This window comes from Meleagris gallopavo, chromosome 3 (assembly GCF_905368555.1).
Source record: "Meleagris gallopavo chromosome 3, MGAL_WU_HG_1.1, whole genome shotgun sequence".
NCBI classification, from domain to species: Eukaryota; Metazoa; Chordata; class Aves; order Galliformes; family Phasianidae; genus Meleagris; species Meleagris gallopavo.
In genome coordinates, this window is record NC_139406.1 from 11,409,929 (window position 1) to 11,428,350 (window position 18,422).

The 18,422-nt window shown below is 41.4% G+C and overlaps 1 protein-coding gene across 2 annotated transcripts; it reads left to right on the forward strand.

The window, feature by feature from the left end:
- The first annotated feature begins 497 nt into the window (after positions 1–497).
- Positions 498–10,188, forward strand: SSR1 (signal sequence receptor subunit 1). Of its 2 annotated transcripts, none has more exons than XM_010708389.4 (8): positions 498–695; positions 2,156–2,274; positions 3,771–3,858; positions 4,041–4,303; positions 4,751–4,827; positions 5,997–6,075; positions 6,855–6,948; positions 9,430–10,188. In XM_010708389.4, the coding sequence occupies exons 1-8, from the start codon at positions 617–619 to the stop codon at positions 9,495–9,497; spliced, it is 867 nt and encodes a 288-aa protein (XP_010706691.2). In that variant the 5' UTR covers positions 498–616; the 3' UTR covers positions 9,498–10,188. The 2 variants fall into 2 exon arrangements, with proteins under 2 accessions (XP_010706691.2, XP_010706690.2); XM_010708388.4 differs by having other exon boundaries at positions 499–695; positions 2,153–2,274.
- The last annotated feature ends 8,234 nt before the right edge of the window (positions 10,189–18,422 follow it).

Sequence of the window (18,422 nt, forward strand, 5' to 3'; positions counted from 1 at the left end):
ATGGATTCAGTGAAAATCCTGAGGAAGATGCCTGCTACCACTGCCAAACCAGAAAGCTGCACATGCACGTATGACGAATAAAAGCTACTGCAAAACACTGAATGCAATTAAATGTTACTTATGTTTGATTGTGGTCTGACTTTACCCTGAGGGAAAGAGGAAGCCTGGGGGCTGTTTTGGGACTAGGGCTTTCACTGAGTTTTTGATTGGGAAATCTGGGAAAGATATTCGGGAATAAAGCGTCGCTTTCAAAGACGTCGCCCATTATGCTTTGTAGCTTTTTCAACTAAACCACCAAACACCAGTTGACCTAAAGAAAACCGCGTGCCCCCGCCTCACCACACGGCGCTAGGCTCGTGGGAGGGAGGCGCCGGGAACGCGCACTGAGGGCACGGAGAGCAGAGGCGGCTCCAGGAAGCGAGAACAGCCGACCGTCTGCCGCATGCGCGCGAGCGGCGAGCTGAGGGGCTACGTGTGCTAAACCCGCGTGACCGCGCTGCTCCTCCCCGGCGGAGCCACGTCCGCTGCGGCGCGAGGCGGGGCGGTCCCGGATGGAGGTGGCCGCCATTTAGAACGCCCGCAGCGCAAGGCGCGGGGCTGCCGGCCTGCCGCCGCCATGAGGAGCGCGCCGCGTCTGCTGCTGCTTGCCCTGCTCGTCTTTCCCGCCACCCTGCTGCTCCGGGGCAGCGGTGCAGGTGAAGGGGACGAAGGGAAGGGCTGCTGCTGGGGGGGGTGGCAGTGACTATTGGTGGCGGCTGTTGGCGGCACGCGGCCCTCCCGCCGCGGTGTCCTTCAGAGCGCTGGTCGCTGCTCTCGTTCGCCGTGTGGCGGCTGCAACCGTGCCGCCGCCTGGGCGGGCGGCCGCCTCGGTCATTCCCGCGCGGCGGGGCGCTCCTCTCCTTTCCCACTCCTTTCCCGCTCCTGCCACATCATCAGCCCTCCTGGCGTCTGCTGCGAGCTGGGGGGTCGGGAGGGTGGGCTCCGTGCGAAGCATGTATCGAGCTCGCTTCTGCCCTCCTCAGCCATAGGGGTTTGGATAATCCGTTACTTGTGGGCTTAAAGTCTGCGAAAACTTCAGTAGATGAAATCGCTGCACTTAAACGTTGCGTGTGATCGGGCGAAGTCTTTGAGTGGGACCCCTAAGGAGTCTGAGAGAGGGGGTTTTATTGGCTTTTTCCAGCCGTCATAGGAATCCTGGAACTATAAGAGCGTTGGTCAAGGATTTCTGTTCCACGTGAAAGTTTCTGAGTGTTTGCTTAGCGTGTGTGCTCAGAGCTGTGAGCTGCTTCAGGCTTGCGCAATTCCATCGTCCATTCATTTCTGCTCCTTTGCTTTTGGAAAGCGTTAGCTTCATTGAAAAAGAGTCAGTGAAACTCTGTAGTCTTCTGAATGATAGAATTGTGAAGGTTGGACGAGACCAGTGGGATCATCTGGTCCAACCACCGTGCTCGTTAACCATGTCCCTCAGTGCCACATCCACACTTGAGCACCTCCAGGGACGGTGACTCCACCGCCCCTCTGGGCAGCCTGTGCCACTGCCTCATCACCCTTAGGAGGATACATTTTTCCTAATACGAGTAAAAGTCATTTGCCTAACTGATATATACTCTAAATACAGGCATAAATCTGCCCTGTGGCTACTGCTGGATTCAGGCCTGTCTGCCCTGCTCAGTGTTTGAATGTATGAGACTCAGCACCATGAAAGTAGAGAAGGGATGAACTGCTTGACTGCACTTACCTTGTTCTAGGTTGTGTTTTTTTTTCTGACTGGCAATCCAGCTCTGTTGAGCACGTTAATGTACTGGTGTAGTGAGGAGATCACATTAAAACGCTTTCCTAGATATGAAAACTTAATGTAAAGTTGTTTTACAGCTACCTGTGAAAGTGTAATGTTCTGATAGTGGCAAATGAAAAGGGTAGTTAATCATTTACTAAGCTTGCTGATCTTAAAAGAAACATAACTCCCAAAGTTATGTTACTGATAATAGCAATCACTTTAGATTATACATTTGTAATGATAAAAAACGATGTATTTCAGTAGCTTTCAGGGCAACATGGTTGCTCTCTGCATACTGCATCAGTTTTCTATTGCTTATTTTCTGTTGGTTAAGAAAATACTGAAAAGCTTTTGTGCTCGCATCTTGTTTTTCAGTAGGTTCAGGCTTATTAGCTGCAGCTCAGGATGCTACAGAAGATGAGGAAGCTGTGGAAGATACTGTAGTTGAAGATGAAGATGATGAAGCTGAAGTTGAAGAAGATGAGCCTACAGATTTGGTAAGTGTATATGAATGTTTTTTTCGTAAGTAGGAATTGGACCAAAAGTGCTTGAAGATGCACAGTTAAGTGTGCGTTTAATAGTATTGATGTTTCTAAGTAGCTGTTTCAGAATTCCTTTAAGCTTCCATTCTTCTTGAAGCTTCAAAAGGATTTGTCTTTTCCTGAATTACCTGTGAGGAACACATCACATGGGGGAAATGCAGGTTCCTGTTACCAGAACTGCAGTTTGTGAAAAGACCTCCAAGAGAAATAAGGGGCTTCTGTGAGAAAATGGTTGAATTCTTAAATTCCTGGCATAAAATAAGAAAGTTCGGGGCATAGTTAGGAGGGAGAAAACTTGCACCGTACAAATAAAATCCCAGTAACTGTTCTGTGATTCTATTAGTCTTATTACTGTTTGTGAGCTTATGGCTTGCCAGCTTTGCGAAGCGGTGGAGGATGTGCTAGTTATTCTGTACTGATAGAATTCATTCAATAATCTTAGATGTAATTTAAAAAAATAGTGTATAACTAAGCAAAGTACAAAATGGAATCCTTTTTGGGCAGTTTGTTTTATATGTCACTGAAACAAGGTAGTTTTGCGTAGCACCTTGAGCCTAGCTTCTTGACTTAGGGTCATGTTCACAGCTTCCCAACCAAATGGTGCATGCACAGCTGGTCCAGTAGGTAGATGCTGCCTCATGTGTTGTTTTAGCTGTGAATCAAATGGTACAACTCAGAATCACAGAATGGCCAGGGTTGGAAGGGATCTCAAGGATCATGAATCTCCAACTCCCCTGCCACATGCAGGGCCACCAGCCTCCCCATTCCAAATCAGTTGCTTCAGCAGGCAGTTCAAAGTGAAAACCATCTTGTTTTCATTTGATGAAGAAGATAATGACTCCTTCATCCCCTCTTTTGAAAATACACCTTTAAGGGTTTTAATTGCCACATTAAAAAGTCATCACAAAGGTGAGCTTGAACAAATAAACTCATAAACTCTCTTTGTTCCAGAAATCTGTTTCCAGACAAACATAACGCTTCTTAAAGTACTACTTAAAGTTGAATACACACCATCTGTAGTGAAAATAATTATCATCTGCCTTATGGTTCTCACCTGCCTTATGGTTATCCATGATTTCTAAGTGGAAATCTAAGTGGAAATTAGCTTAGTGATGTGAACAATGAATACTCAGATTTTACTCTTTTCCTTCCATCCCTGAACAAAAACTTTACTCTTGCTTTGAGGTAAGAAAACTTTTAATTATGATCAAATGCAGCTGAATTTAGTCACTTTGTCAATTAGAGAAGGATAAATACTAAAAATAGTGCAGATCAAATCTAGGAGGAGAACAGACTTAGTGTTAATTCTACTGTTGAAGGAATTGGTACGAATGCTTGTCATGGTATGGTTTGGCACACTGATATGTATCATGTGGGATTCTCAGAAAGCAAGCACGGTCTTTACCTTCACTGTTCACTATAGGATTTTTCAAAAAAGTCTCTTGTCTTAGACAGAAGAAAAAGAGGAAGAAGACTTGTCAGGAGAACCTAAGGCCTCACCTAGTGCTGATACAACAATATTATTTGTCAAAGGTGAAGGTAAGTGTCCTGTGCCAATTTACCATTTTCTTTACTGCGCTTAGAATTTATTGGTTAAAGCAATGAGGCTCTTAGGAAAAAAATAAATAAATAATCAAAACACAAAAAAGGGATCTGACTGTAGAAGCAGGGACATTGTCTGCTGACTGAGAAATTTTAATAGTTAAATATTCTTGTTTCAGATTTTCCAGCAAACAACATTGTGAAATTCCTGGTAGGCTTCACCAACAAAGGTACAGAAGACTTCATTGTTGAGTCTCTTGATGCTTCGTTCCGGTACCCTCAAGACTACCAGTTTTATATCCAGAACTTCACAGCTCTGCCCCTGAATACAGTAGTTCCACCACAGAGACAAGCAACATTTGAGTACTCTTTCATCCCTGCTGAGCCTATGGGTGGCCGTCCTTTTGGATTAGTTATCAATCTCAACTACAGAGATGCAAATGTAAGCACGATATTGTAATTCTTTGCAGTGATTTTAGCTCATGTGGAAGCATCAGGAAGGAACTGCTTAGTCAAGTTCCTATTTCTTCAGACAGTGAATGCCTTTAAGCACATCAGTAGGTGCATAAGCAGGCTGTCTACATCTTTGACAACGTGCATATTTTATGCTGTATATGTTGTATTAGTGATGGAAGCTAGAATGCTTTTGCATTGTGTAGTAGTGGGCTATACTCATTTAAAGAAGAAAAGCTTCCAGGGAAGCTTGAATTCCACTTTGTTTTTCATACTGGGCTTTGTTTACAAACTTAACAGCCTGAATCCCATCTGCAGTCTTGACTTTATGAGCAAATAAATGAACGGTGCAAGATTAGCTTCTTCTTAGAGTTTTCCCAAGAAGAGATAGAAGCTGTATGTTGAATATGATTGAATGTGGAAACTTTTTTAATAGGGCAATATGTTTCAAGATGCTGTCTTCAATCAAACGGTTACAATTATTGAAAAAGAAGATGGACTGGATGGAGAAACGTAAGGAGACTGAAAATTAACATTTAGTTGGTGTACCAAAATAAGTTATTGATGAGGAGGCAATGAAAATAGTTCTCATACCTTTGATTTACTGAATATTAGGTCTGCTGTATATTGTTGATGGTGTAGAAGGCATTTGACTGTTGCAGTGTTGATTGAAAATGAGCTTTTTCCCCCAAATTAAGATGTGTGTTAGTACTAGGGATCTTCAGCATTTTTATTATCTCACTGAGCACCTCATGCAACTACTTTGCTCAGAGGACTTCAGTCTGGAATAAGGCACAATTACACAGTTAAATAGCAATTCAAAGCTTTTAAGCTTTTGTAATGCTACTGTGCCATTTTCCTCTGAGTAGAAGCTGCTGAGGCTTGGACTGATCTATAGGATTGGGCTCTGGGTTCTGTTGGAACAATTGGCTTCTGGAGCACTCCAGTATAATTCAAGCTTATATAAACTGAAAGATGCCTTGAGTAGGAAATAGAGGAACTCGTATTCATTCTTTGTTGCACTTCCCCTGCTGGATGCAGGCTTCTTTCAGGAGTGTTTCTTCTTAGAAGACCAGCTAGACCTGATCATACCTTATATTTTTGCAAACGTGCTGTGCTTGTATGCTTTTACATTTTCTAGCAAAGGAGAGAAATGTTAAAAACACGTCAGTTCAAAGAAGGTCTTCACAAATCCCTAAAGACCTTAAAAAAAAAAAAAAAAAAAAAAAAACTAAACTAAAAGTAGTTGTTCTATGAAATCATATTTGCCAAAGAGAAAAGCATCAGTGAATAAGCAGTTCATTGATGCTTTTACAAGTGATTAAAGCAGTCAAAAAAAAACAAACGTCTGTGTCCCAACATCTTGAACCATGATATTTTGAGAGCGCTACTGCAGGTGCTAAATTTCACTAATCATGCATGTAGCTTTCCAGCTTATATAATGTTCTTCAAATGTCCTGTTGCTCAAAATTAAAGTTAGGATTGGTTTCTGATATCAGTCAGAATAATTTACTCAGTGTTGGTTAACACCCAGGTTTCAGGTTCATTTTTACCCCCGCATGTACAAAATGTCTTGGGAGAGATCAGGTGAGCGTGTGGCTGAAGCTATTGCTAGTTTCTGTCTCTGCTTATCCGTTTCCTTAAATACTAATAATGTTAACGACTTTAAAATTTCTTTTAAGGATCTTCATGTACATGTTCCTTGCTGGACTTGGTCTACTTGTTATTGTTGGCCTACATCAGTTGCTAGAATCTAGGAAGGTAAGTAGTGCATTGTGAGTGTTGTTAGTAGCACAAAGCCTTGCTGTACAGGGAGGAGGGAGAAGTATTGATCTCTTCTGGTGTTCAGTGGTACAGGTGGAACTTCAGAAGATATATTTTGAGAATTAAGATTGTAAGGGTTACTGGGCTGATCTATAGAAACTTTAAAATAAGAACTGAAGACTTGCCTAGTGCTTTTTATGAATCATCTTTACCATAACACTTGACTGTCAGAATGTAAGGCTTTTCTTTCGTCTCTGGATGTGTGCAGCTGCTGATTCAAAGCTTGCTAGGTAGATTTCCCTTTGCTGTCTCTTTGTATTTCACGATAAATGAGTTCTAACTCTGGGGGAAAATGGCTGTCTAGTTCTTAATGGAGTTCTAAGAAGCTTCCCATGGAATTACTGTTATTATTCAGACTCCAGTTTGCAGTGTTGCATAGAAGAATACTGTGCCAATCTAAGAAAGCATAACAATTGTTTAGTTTGGGTTACTGACAGCTATTTTTTTCACAACAAGTATAATGAACTCTTCTAAGCAAGCATGAAATCTTAACATCTGTGTGTAGAGTAACTATTGTGAGGCCTTAGGAGTGTTAACACCAAACCTAGGCGAATAAATTGCTAAATGGGTCCAGACAGCATCATTTATTGCCTAACCTTAAGCTTGTCTCATAGTGAAACAATTGCAGTTTGTTTATTAAAGAACTGTTGATTACTTGTAATATTTGTGCTGTCAGAACACTGTGGAAGGCAAAAACCTCTTCCTTGACTTTTCAGAGAAAAAGGCCAGTACAGAAAGTTGAGATGGGAACATCAAATCAGAATGATGTTGATATGAGCTGGATTCCCCAGGAAACTTTAAATCAAATAAGTAAGTAGTCTCTGCCACAAAATAAAGCACTCAAATAGTTTAACTTCACAAGTAGTTAATATTGATTTTCCAAACACCTATGTACGTTCAAGGGAAATTGTCTAAAGCATTGGGCTTAATGGTTACGTTGTTAACAGCCTGGTTCTATGCAGAACAAACTTGCCTGGTTGATAATGGCAGTTGGTTGTTCTCACACTTCATAGACTTTTTCAGCAGTATGACATCTCTACCCAAAACCTGGATCACAAAAGGTTTTAACAGTCAAATACCTGGAAGTCTCTGTAAGTTGGTTAGAAGCTTACCTATAGACTGAAGTTCTAAGTAAGGATTGCAGGTGTGTATTCACCAAAGTTCAACTTGAAATTTGTGTCTTTATGTCCAAAATGACTAAATTTCTGCTCTGAAATGCCAAAAACAAAGCTAGTATCTGATTTCTTTAAAATGTTGGAATTTTTCTAACTTCTTTTGCTGTTTCTTCTATTATTGCTTTCCCATGGCTTCAGTGCAAAGTAGAAGAGGTGAGGCAAACCCTGTTGATGAAGAGTGGAAGCTCTAAATGCGTTGTCTGTGTGCTCATTAGGCATGGATAGAAACCTTTCTCCCTGCATGCAATGACTGGTGGCGTAGCATGAGCAGTGAAATACAGAACAGATGCATTCAACCATCCAAACATTTTATAGGCATATAAATTCATACATTTTTAGATATAAATATGATACATATATAATACCTTTCGGTTATATTGTAGTGGTGCAGTTTGGTTAAAATATTGCTGAGCAGTAGAGCAAAATATTGCTCTTAACAGTTGCCAGACCCCCTTACCCACAGTGCAGTGCTCTGCCTTGGTGTAGTGGCAAGCTGTTGTTGAAGTGGTGGAGGGCTGGTCGTGTCTGATGGTTGAGTGCATCTTGGTTCAGTGAGAGACAAGCCTCAATTTGGAGTATAATGGCTTTATAGGCAGATTTCTCTCCCTGGGTCTTAAACTCCCATCACTAACGTGCTGTTGTTGGCTGGTCTGAGATGAGTTAGGCTCATTTCAAACAAAGCACATTCTAAAAGAAGCTTTTCCCTTTGCAGCAACTACCTTTATTGTACAAATACTCCAGTTTTGATTAAATAAGCATTTTTGAGTGATCTTACCCTGACCATTTTATTTAGTGTAGAAGACCTTCAGGCCCTAGATCTTGCACCCAAGTTGTGACAGGCAGTTATGAATTAAGCTTTTTGATTCCTTATCCCTTTTTAACTGTACTGCTATTACATGAGTACGAGGACTTGTTTTACATCTGGAAAATGTCAATTTTCTCATATATTCCACACAAGACAGTGGAATGACAGTGTAAAAATCCAGGCTTAAAAATTCAAGATGTCTCAGTCTAGCAGGGAGTACAAGCTCTGAATGATAAACCTCTCTGAAGAGCCAGCTGTCTTGAAATGGCTTCATCTTGTCAGTGTTTGAGTTCTACCCTCATCCCCCTTTAAGCTTATACTTAATTCATCTCAGTACCTGAAGGCTAGGAAAAATGAGGCTTAAGTTTTTAATTGCTTTTAATTCCTAGTTAGGTTAAATTAGAGCTCTGCACTAGAATGCTTTGAGAAACATGGCCTTCAGCATCCTCAGAGTTTCGTGCCTCTTCTGTTGAAGATGCATTAGAGTGTACTGATGGCCTGTAATGGCACCGTGGGTGCTCATTGGTTGCCCATGCTCTGAACAGCTAGATTAGTGTGAGCAGGCCTAGTTCAGAAAAGAGCATTTGTAAGCAAATGCTCAGCAATCATCTCACCTCTTTCTTCATACACAGTAGGAATGACAATGCAAGAGTTGAAGATACTGCCTATGTAAGGACTGTCACTGTGGAAGGACAATTGTAAACCTGTCCTAAGTTTCAATGGAAAAAACAGGTTTCTGGTGCCCTGTGCTCATGCAGCTAAATCTTTGTGGCTTCCCCACTTAGGATGTCTGATTTCAAAGTGACATTCACTTAATTAAATGTGGGTGGTTTTTGCACAGGTGTGATTTTTTTTTTACAGCTAACACACTTTTTAATCTGTATGAATATAGAAATATTTCATATAAGGCAAAGCTGTCTATAGAGAGAGGGTCTATCACATTCTTCAGGGAGGTAAACTAAAACCAGTAATGAATCATTCATTAACTCTCTGAAAGTATAATTACTGGGTGTGAGCTTTTCTACAACAGCGGAGCATGCAGATTCATCAAGAGTGTTGGTGGTTTTTCTTATTAGTAACTGATGGTTTAGTAACTCATTCTAGAATTGCCTGTTAGAGAATAGGAATGTTATTTTGTTACTATCTAGGATGCAAATAGCTTGTAGTGTTCTTTGTGGGGTTTTTTTTTTTTTTTAAGCATTGAGATGCTTGAGCCTGGCTTCTTTGGTGATGCACGGTGCTAGAAGGGCAGTAATGTAACAATAAGACAAAGTAGGTGAGACAACTGATGCACTGCCTTTTTTCTTTCAGATAAGGCTTCACCAAGGAGGTTGCCCCGCAAGAGGGCACAGAAGAGATCAGTGGGCTCTGATGAGTAAATGTTAACTAGTGCAACAACTGAACCTTTACTAATCCTGCCTGTTGGGTTTTTTTTGGATTGGAGTAGTGCGGAGTCCGTATCAGCACAAGGAAAATACTGCTAAACATTTGGACTGAACAGTTTAACTGAATGGTGTTAATATTACTGAAAATGCACTTCTCTTTTTTGTTAAATAATTGTTGGGGGGAGCCATTAAGATTTGTGCCTGCGTGTGTAAGCAGTTGGTCTTAACAGAACCATGTTACCTGAAATGTGCCTTTAGAGTTCTTTTAAATGCTGGCTTGTCCTCTGTATACTTGGAAGGATATTTTCCCCTCCCCATAATCTGAATGTCTAGTGACTTAATTTGTCTTGATTGTATCCTGTCTGTATCAGAATCTGTACACGTTTTTCTTCTCGGTAACTTTGTTCTCTATTGCGCACACAGACTCCAGTTTGTGTGTCCAGTCCTGCTCCAGGCACTCATCATCTGGAGTTCTGTGCAGTTAGCATTCTAAAGGCACAATTGGGTATAGCTGCTTGTAGCGGTAGATATTTTTGCTGCTGTTTTGACCTGGGCATGCAGTGACCTAAACATCTGAACTTACCTGCATAGATGTTAGGACAACTCTTACACAGCAGCAGAACTTGTGAAGCATGGAATTTGTGTGCTGAATTGGTATTACTACATAAATTTTTTTTATACCCAACTTGTTAAATGGTTATTGAGTCATTCCAACAGTTCAGGTGTTCTCAATATAGTGGTACCTCTGCAGTGTTACCCAAATAACTTTGAATAAGCCAGAACAACTTTCCAGTACGTTCTTGGTACTCTCACAAAAACTCAAATGCTGTCTGTATCAAAACATGTGGAATTTTCTTCAAGCTTTACATGGAGCAAAGACTTGGACATATTCCATGCACTTGAAACTGAATAAGAAAAGCACTTGGCTTCACGTAATCTTTTTAAATGACAAATTGTTAAATTCAACCTTTACAGTTTTTAAACCTCTGACTTAGACCAATCTACTGACAACTCTGAGTTAAGTTTTTATCTCCTTGGCTTTCTCATTAAAAACAGAAGCATTTCCATTAAATACGTATTACTTCAGTAGTTCAACAGAAAAGTTGTACGTAGCCAAAATGGGATTTCTTGTGGTAGAGGCACGATTTACACAGCAGGAACACAGATGCTGATCTGCGTCCATTGCATTCAGGGCTTGTAGGTTGGAGGGGGAGGAAAGCAGATAAAGCAAAGTCAGTTTGGTACTTGAGAAAGCTCAGATTGTTTCCATCTCAGTTACAGTTCTTTGTGTCTGAAGGTTATCTGGAAGCTTGTTCAGGAATAGGCACTGATTTGAGATGCGGGGTGGGAAGGAGAAAAAAAATCACCTGTGCAGAAGGGCTTTTGGGTCTGGTCTTGTTCTGCAGGGACTGAGCTTCTAAACCAACAAGAGTTGAGCAATACTTATAAATCATGTAATATATTGGAGGCATCTAAGCTCTGAAACTACCTGCACTGATGTACTCACGCTGTCTTACTATACAGAGTGCCAGAATGAATTGCAGAGATGTTCTTGACTCATCTCTGTGTGGGGGAAATAGAATGGGAAGAACAACCCCTAGTCATGCTTTCATCAGTTTCATGACATGCCAGTCTAAGTAGAATAGTTTTAGTAGAGAAGATTGCTGAATGGTCATTTGGCAAATTGAGTAACTTTGTAACAGCTGCCTACTCAAATTGTATGCAACAACTTTGCCTTTAGGGTTGCCTCTATGGTAGGTTTACAAGCCTATATTCAGTCTTGCATTGGTTCAGCCAAATGTTCGTGTAATAAATGGTTTGTATGGTACAGTCTATAGCTGTTGTAGGGGCTGACATACTCAGTTTTACTTCTTGCTCCTTTTTGTGGATTATGCTTCTCAGCTGAAATCAAGATGGGTTTTTTGGTTCATCCCCATCTTCTGGGAATAGGTAATCTTAAACTGCATTCAACTTTTCACTGAATTTCAAGATTTGGAAGCACCTCAATAATAAATCTGAGCTGCTGTAGATAAAGTGGGGCTCCAAGAGGAAAAGCAAAGGATGAGAAGGCAGGACAGCAACTTATGGTATCTAAGTTCTGTTTCATCAGTGAGGGCTAAACTCTGAGGAGTCTTGGAGCAAGTTAGTCCTTCAATATCTTACACTGAACAGAACTTCAGAGAAGTTGCAGTAGGACTGCAGCACTGTGCTTAGATTAGAAAGGAGAATTTTTAAGGTTTCAGCTTTCCTGTCTGCACTTAGTAGTTAACATCTAAATGTTCTGAGCATGAAAGAGAAAACAGTTTAGCAACTTGCATAGGAGCTGACAGTTGGACATTTGTAATAAGACTGATCATAGGACTTAGCACTGACCTTGGGTGGTTCATAGTAACTTTTCTGGCTGGGAGCTGTTAGTTCATACGAACAGTAGCTAGTGATCTGCTATTGTGATAAGTGAAGCAGCAGTTTAAAATTGTGTTTAGTTGCTGTAACCAAGCTTCATTCTAGTGTGGTAGCAGTTGAACTTTGGCATCTCTTTCTAGTTCTTTCTAGTAAGTGTCCATTACACTCAGCTTTCTACAAATGAGAGAAAGTGCTTATTGCATTGTGGCTGGGAGTGTAGTAATTTTCATTTTGATACTTGAATTTTCTACTCAGTTTTGAAACTAAATAACTTAGCCATAGGTGGTATTTAATGTCATTACATAACATTACTTAATACCAATAAATAGCTGAGCAGGGTATAGTTTCATTCACTCCAACTGGATGGCAGTAGCAGTTCTGCTTGTGTCTGTGCTGCCCCTTCACTTCTGGTGGCACAAGCACTTGTGTAATCCAGCATGCTCTCATCAGCTGCCTTGCCAGCTGGTTGCACTGTCACACACCTGTTCATGTGAGCTTATGGGGAGTAAGAGCTGTGAAAGATCTTACTGGAAAGAGATGCTTTTAGACTAGAGAAGAAATTATGGCCCTAGTATGAAAGACGGCTATTAATTCATTCCTGTATTTCATAAACTAATTAGGGAAATTGTGAGGGTTTCACGAGGCTGCCAGTGGGGTCAGGAAAAAAAAAAAAAAAAAAGCACAGCATTGTTTTGTCTGTTAATAGCTAAGCATTAATTGGCCACATCTGAATTGTACTTTGATACTTGTAGTCTTCTATACTACACTGTCTTTGTGAAAAGCTTTTTTCCAATATCTAATATGAGAAAGATGAGTGGCAGCTGTCAGATGAAAGGATTAAGCTTTGTCTGATCATTTATGTACAAATCAGTTCAGTTGTAGGCTGTGGAGTTGAGTGAAACATGGTAATGATGGCCCTACTTCAGCTTATTTGGAAACAGGTGGGCTGAACACCTGAGTTCAGGTAGGCTGAGTGTCTTGGAATGGATGTAATCTAAAGCATCATTCACTGTTTTTATTTCTGGTATGCATGGTGCTAAACAAAATGTTGCATTTGAAAGCTCTGAATTCAGGGAAGTAGTGGGAAAGTCAATTAATGTAGGCTAGTTATGTTTTTCAGTGTGCCTGGTGTGCTAGGCAGCAGTTAAGTCTGTTCTTTCTCCTCCAAAGGGAAGACAGCACTACCTCATAGGAGTGACCAAGGGCTGTTTCAGGAGTGTTTTCAAGCTATTTTCAAGCTACTTGAGACTTGCACAACATGCTTCCATAAAGCTAGTAGGACATAGCACTGATGTAGTGTGATGGCAACTGTACAGGTTCACGTTCTGTCAGTTTCTCTCCCTCACTGGAAAGAGCTGAGCAACTTCAGCAAGACTTCTTTTAAATATGCAGAGGAATTGCAATCAACTTACAGGGGAGGGCAAAGCCACAATGAATGCATGCTCATCCAGTTTCTGCAGGAGCCAAAAGGTGGGCTTTAGTAAGTTCTCCTCTCACACTTTTCCATGTAACTTTAAATTTTCCCAGGGACTTTTTTAATCAAAGTAATACAGATGATTGTTCTTGTACACACAATCAACAATTTAAGAATGACTGATTGTTTTGGATGATTAAGTTCAGATGATGTATTGCAACTGAATTAAGCTAACCAGCAGGTGATGTTTTCATTTATAAGCGAGATCAGATCTCTTAAAGTGGCTGCAAGTATTTTGTAAACTTGAAGTTTTCTTAGCATCTTGTAGCTGTGTTGTTTGTTGGTTTTGTTTGTTTTTTGTTTTGTTTTGTTTTTTTTTTTTTAAATAAAGCATGAGTATGGCACCAAAAAGCCTGAGTGGTACCTGGGTGCTCTCTTCCTTGATAAGCAACCTCTAGTAGCAAATGCTCAAGAAGAATGAAAATAGACTGTCCTTGGGAAGCCATTTTGCGAATGCATTTGGAATGAGAAGAATAAGGAGGTATTTTGTGGCATTCTGAACAGCAGACAGATATTAGAATGAAGATTCCTTCTTGAAGAAGAATAAGGGAGGGCCTGAGAAGAATCATTCTCTAATCAGTTTAAGAACTGGAGCCATAGTGCTGCATTCCCACATGGAATAACCTCTAGGCAGTGGGGAAAGGATCTGTTAAGATGATTAAAGGCAGCTGAAGCAGAGTGCTAACAAAGCCAAATCCCTGTAGCTTTAAGATTTGTACCATTGTACCATATGCAAACAGCATTGCAAGCAGCAGTATTGAAAATACCAGTTCAGGGAGGATGAGGTAAGACCTCCTGGAAAAGGGCAAACTAACCCATAAGCAAGGTAAGTTTGATTAATCCAATACTTCATTACATCTTCTGTGTAGGTGTGGATTCTCACTAGTGCTGTGACAAAGCAGTCAGTAGGGAAATCTCTTGTTCATCCTTCACTTTGTTACTTTGCTAGTTGCAAGTAACTTAAATCCTGTAATCTTTCACTGCAGTGCTATTTCCTGCACTGTTGTAGGTACTGGATACCTGTATTAATGCAGGTAGCATAAGGCAGTGGCATTCACTTAACTGTACACCTAAAGTCTCTCTGGTGTAAAGTGCTGTGAACCACTGGCTTCCTACAAAGTCAAGAGGGAATAAATGTAAACTGATAGCCAAAGGGCAATGACAAAGCAAGCCTTTTCTTTCTTCAAGCAATGTAGCTCACTGGTTCAGGCTTCCAGTGTCTATTTGTTGATGCATCTTTATGTAATAGTAACATCTGTGCCTCACCCCTGCTTCCAAGATGCAGTAGCCACTTCCAAAAACAGCACTTAGGCTCTCCTTTGCTTCTCACCTACTGTTAGGTAGGGCAGAGGCTGACTTTTTACCCCCCAGGGTTAGAACTGCAGAAGATAACCTGGCTTGTGCTTAGCAGAGAAGGAACCTTGTACAAAGAAGTCAGATGTTTTCCAATAGCCTTGATTCTAAAATAATTTCCCTGCTACCTCTTGTGTCCAGCTGCCTCTAATACCACAACTGTTATCCGAGATGAGTTCACATATCAGACAAGCAGTTCTAAGAGAAACAAACGAGTGAGACCATATTTGTGAATTACATCTATAGGCAAGCAAGTTATCCACTTGCAACTTTTCCCTTTGACTTTCACATTCTCTGGCAGTTAGAAGTAACTAACTCCCTAAGCTGAAGTCTCTCTTTTCTCTGAAAAGATTAGATTTTTATTTTTGAATCTCGTGTTGGTATCTGCTTTTTCCATACTGGCCACGCAATCATTTCAGTAGGCTGTCCTCTTTCATGTTTCTTGTCTTGATTATAAGCTTATATTAACCAAGATGCAGCACCTTTCCAGTGTTGCAAGACTCAAGTCAGTTAGTTGGTAAAGGGAAGCTGAAACTTAACCTCTTTCCTCACTATTCATCATTTCTTCAGCTCACATGGGTACCTGAGCTTGCTCAGTACTCAGTAAGTAGTGCTTCTTAATTAACATTATAAAACAGAAGTGTAAGAGCAGAGGACTTGAGAAGATAAGCTCAGTTTTTAATCTGGCAGAACTGCCCCTGCCCTGTTCACTAGGTGGAGGGGGAATACAGTCAGCACCGCCACTAAGAGCTGCCAGCTGAGGGATCTCCCAAAGCATCTACAGGGAAAAACTAAAACTACTCTTGATAAAATATATTAGTAGTGCTATATCTTGGTCACTGATGTCTGAGCACTGCTTTTGCTTCCAAAAAGATAAGGCTATGGCTACTGACTGGAACGGTAGGCATAGTAATGGCACTGTGTGCACACTTCCTTTTTGTCACCTGGTTTCCTAGCCCTAGGCCTCTTCAGGTTTCCTGTTGTAGAAGTTACCCCTGAAGTTGGGCCTGTCAAATCCACACACTTCTTGACTATGTTCATCTACATCTAGGTTCACATTCTATTTTCAGCTGAAGTCTTTTGTTCTTACTGAAACAAGCCAGAGGGTGAAATCCCCTTTTTCCAGAACACTGAGGCATATTTTTTTTGTCACAGTCCTGGCTCTACAGTGCTATGGCCACAAACAGTACATGGGGACAAAGCTTGGAGCTTAACCTGACAGCATACCAAATCCCAACCTTGACCACTGAGTCCACTAGCAAGTTTTCAAGAGAGACAGAAAGAGCCAACTGCTCTGCTGGCTCACTTAAAAGGAATCTAAATAGAAAGGAGGAAAGTCTCAAAGCACTTTCTGCAGGAATCCATCAGAAAGAAAAAGCTACAACTCAAGTAACATCTTCTGACTTACTGCATACAGCATGGCAAACATTATCGCTGAAGTAAGAGATTATATTTAGAAGTATGAATTCCTTAACAACCCTAACTATGATGCATTGTTTTTTCCTAAAGCCAGTGTTTGACTTAGGACATTCTTGATCCTTCACACACACAGGCAAGGCAGTCTTTCAGAACAATAGAACCCAGTTTGATTTGTTCTGTACTTCACAATCCATTCAAGCTCCTTTCCTATGCAGCAGTATGATGGGTTGTGACACTGTAACACCCTCCTGCCCTATGCACCTGAAAGGTGAGGACAGAGTATTGCACAGCAGCTGCATTGCTGTACAACAATGAACTTGGGTTGAGTTATTCTGTCTCCCACTGGGTGAGGCTGCCTCGTAAGCCCCGCTCAGGGCAGAGATCTGGTGACAAACCGCAAAAGCATCCCAGCTGCTCTTCAAAACATTGCCATAAGGAGCCCTGGGAGGTGCTGCTATCCCTTTCAATTAAGTGTTCAAATTAAGTGCCTTCATTCTTAACTGGGTGTTTTACAGCTGCTAAAGAGAATGGTTTAATTCAGGAAAAAAAATAAATATATATATATTTTTGAAAGAGGCGCACTCACCCAAAGCAATACCAAATGCATTAAAAGCAGTGGGCAGCTCCACATTAACGCTAAAATCTATTATCTATTCAATACACAAAATGCTCACTTCTTCAGATCCATTCTTTTCTTTTATCTCTCAACCCTGGCAGCTTTTTCTAACCAGCTCAGTGCCATCTCCAGGTTTAACGTAGCTGTGCTAGAAGGCTGCTGTGGTTTTAGCTCTGTGAGATACTGGCAGATAACAATCTGGGTGGGAGATCAAAAGTTAAACCAGCTGTGTTGCAGTGCAGGCTTCTGATGGGTTGCTGTGTCTGCACAGACAGCTCTGTGCTTTGGTTTACTCTATCTGTGAAGCATAACTGACCTGATACACATAATCTCAAATCATGTAAGGCTTTAGACTTGTTAACAGTATGAAGGCAACAGATGAAACCAGGTCTTGGTGACACATGGCAGTCCTTGACTTGCAAACACTTAGGAGAAGTGTTTATTGGTTAAAGCAGACCTACATCACACAACTAGCACTGTCATCACCCTAAAATAAATAAATATATATTTGGGTGTGCTTTTTATTAAAAAAAATAGTAGTAATAATCAAATTATAAGTCAAATTTTGCTTATAGAAAACAACACTTAGGTTTTGGTGCCAATTTAAGCTGTCATCATAGAATCATTAAGAATCATCTTAGAAAAGACCACTAAGATCACATAGCCCAACCACCAACCCATCTCCACCATGTCCCTCACTGCCACATCTCTACAGTTCTCGGCCACCTCCAGGAGCAGTGACTCCACCAGCTCCCTGCGCAGCCTGTGCCACTGCTCACCACTCTTTAAGAAGTTTTTCCTAACCATTCTTTGTACCATCATGTAACAGGATGGAAGGAAAGGTTAGCACATACCATACTGGCATATTCTCCCTATTAGATACTGGGTTTACAAAGCTGTGAGCTAGTGGGTTCCTGCAGTGTCTTGAGACCAGCAGAGTTGGTGTGAATGCCATAGCAGAATTTTGCTACAAATAGTGTTGATTCCAGCCTGTGCATACTACATGCAGCGTTGTACCTACAGGTGAAGAACCACATTAATTTTGCTGATGACACCAAGTTGGGAGCAGATGTCAATCTACCTGAGGGTAGGAAGGCTTCACAGAGGGATCTGTATAGGCTGAAGCCCATTGTATGAACTTCAGCAAGACCAAGTGCTGAGTCCTGCACTTTGGTCACAACAACCCCATGCATCATAACAGACTTGGGGCAGAGTAGCTGGAAAGCTGCACAGAGGAAAAGGATCTGGGGATGTTAGTTGACAGCTGGCTTGAACATGGGCCAGCAGTGTGCCCAGGTGGCCAAGAAGACCAATGGTATCCTTTGTTTTTCTTGTATCAGAAATGATGTAGCCTGCAGGAGCAGGGAGTTGACTGTCCCCCTGTACTCATCACTGTTGAGGCCACATCTGAAGTACTGTGTTCAGTTTTGGGCCCCTCGCTCCAAGAAAGACATCAAGGCCCTGGTGCGTGTCCAGAGAAAGGCAATGAAGCTGGTGAAAGGCCTGAAGCACAAGGCTTGGGGGGAGTGGCTGAGGGAACTGGGAATATGAGGCTCAGGGGAAAACTTATTACCCTCCTATTCCCTGAAGGGAGTTTGTGGCAAGGTAGGGGTCAGTCTCTCCTGTGTAAGTGTGAAACAGGAGTAGAGCTCCA

What these genes read in the sequence shown, in the direction of transcription:
- SSR1 (XM_010708388.4), top strand. Translation starts at nt 617, where the DNA reads ATGAGGAGCGCGCCGCGTCTGCTGCTGCTTGCCCTGCTCGTCTTTCCC. An exon ending in ATTATTTGTCAAAGGTGAAG is followed by an intron (nt 3,859 to 4,040) that starts GTAAGTGTCCTG and finishes TTCTTGTTTCAG; the next exon opens with ATTTTCCAGCAAACAACATT. An exon ending in TCAACTACAGAGATGCAAAT is followed by an intron (nt 4,304 to 4,750) that starts GTAAGCACGATA and finishes CTTTTTTAATAG; the next exon opens with GGCAATATGTTTCAAGATGC.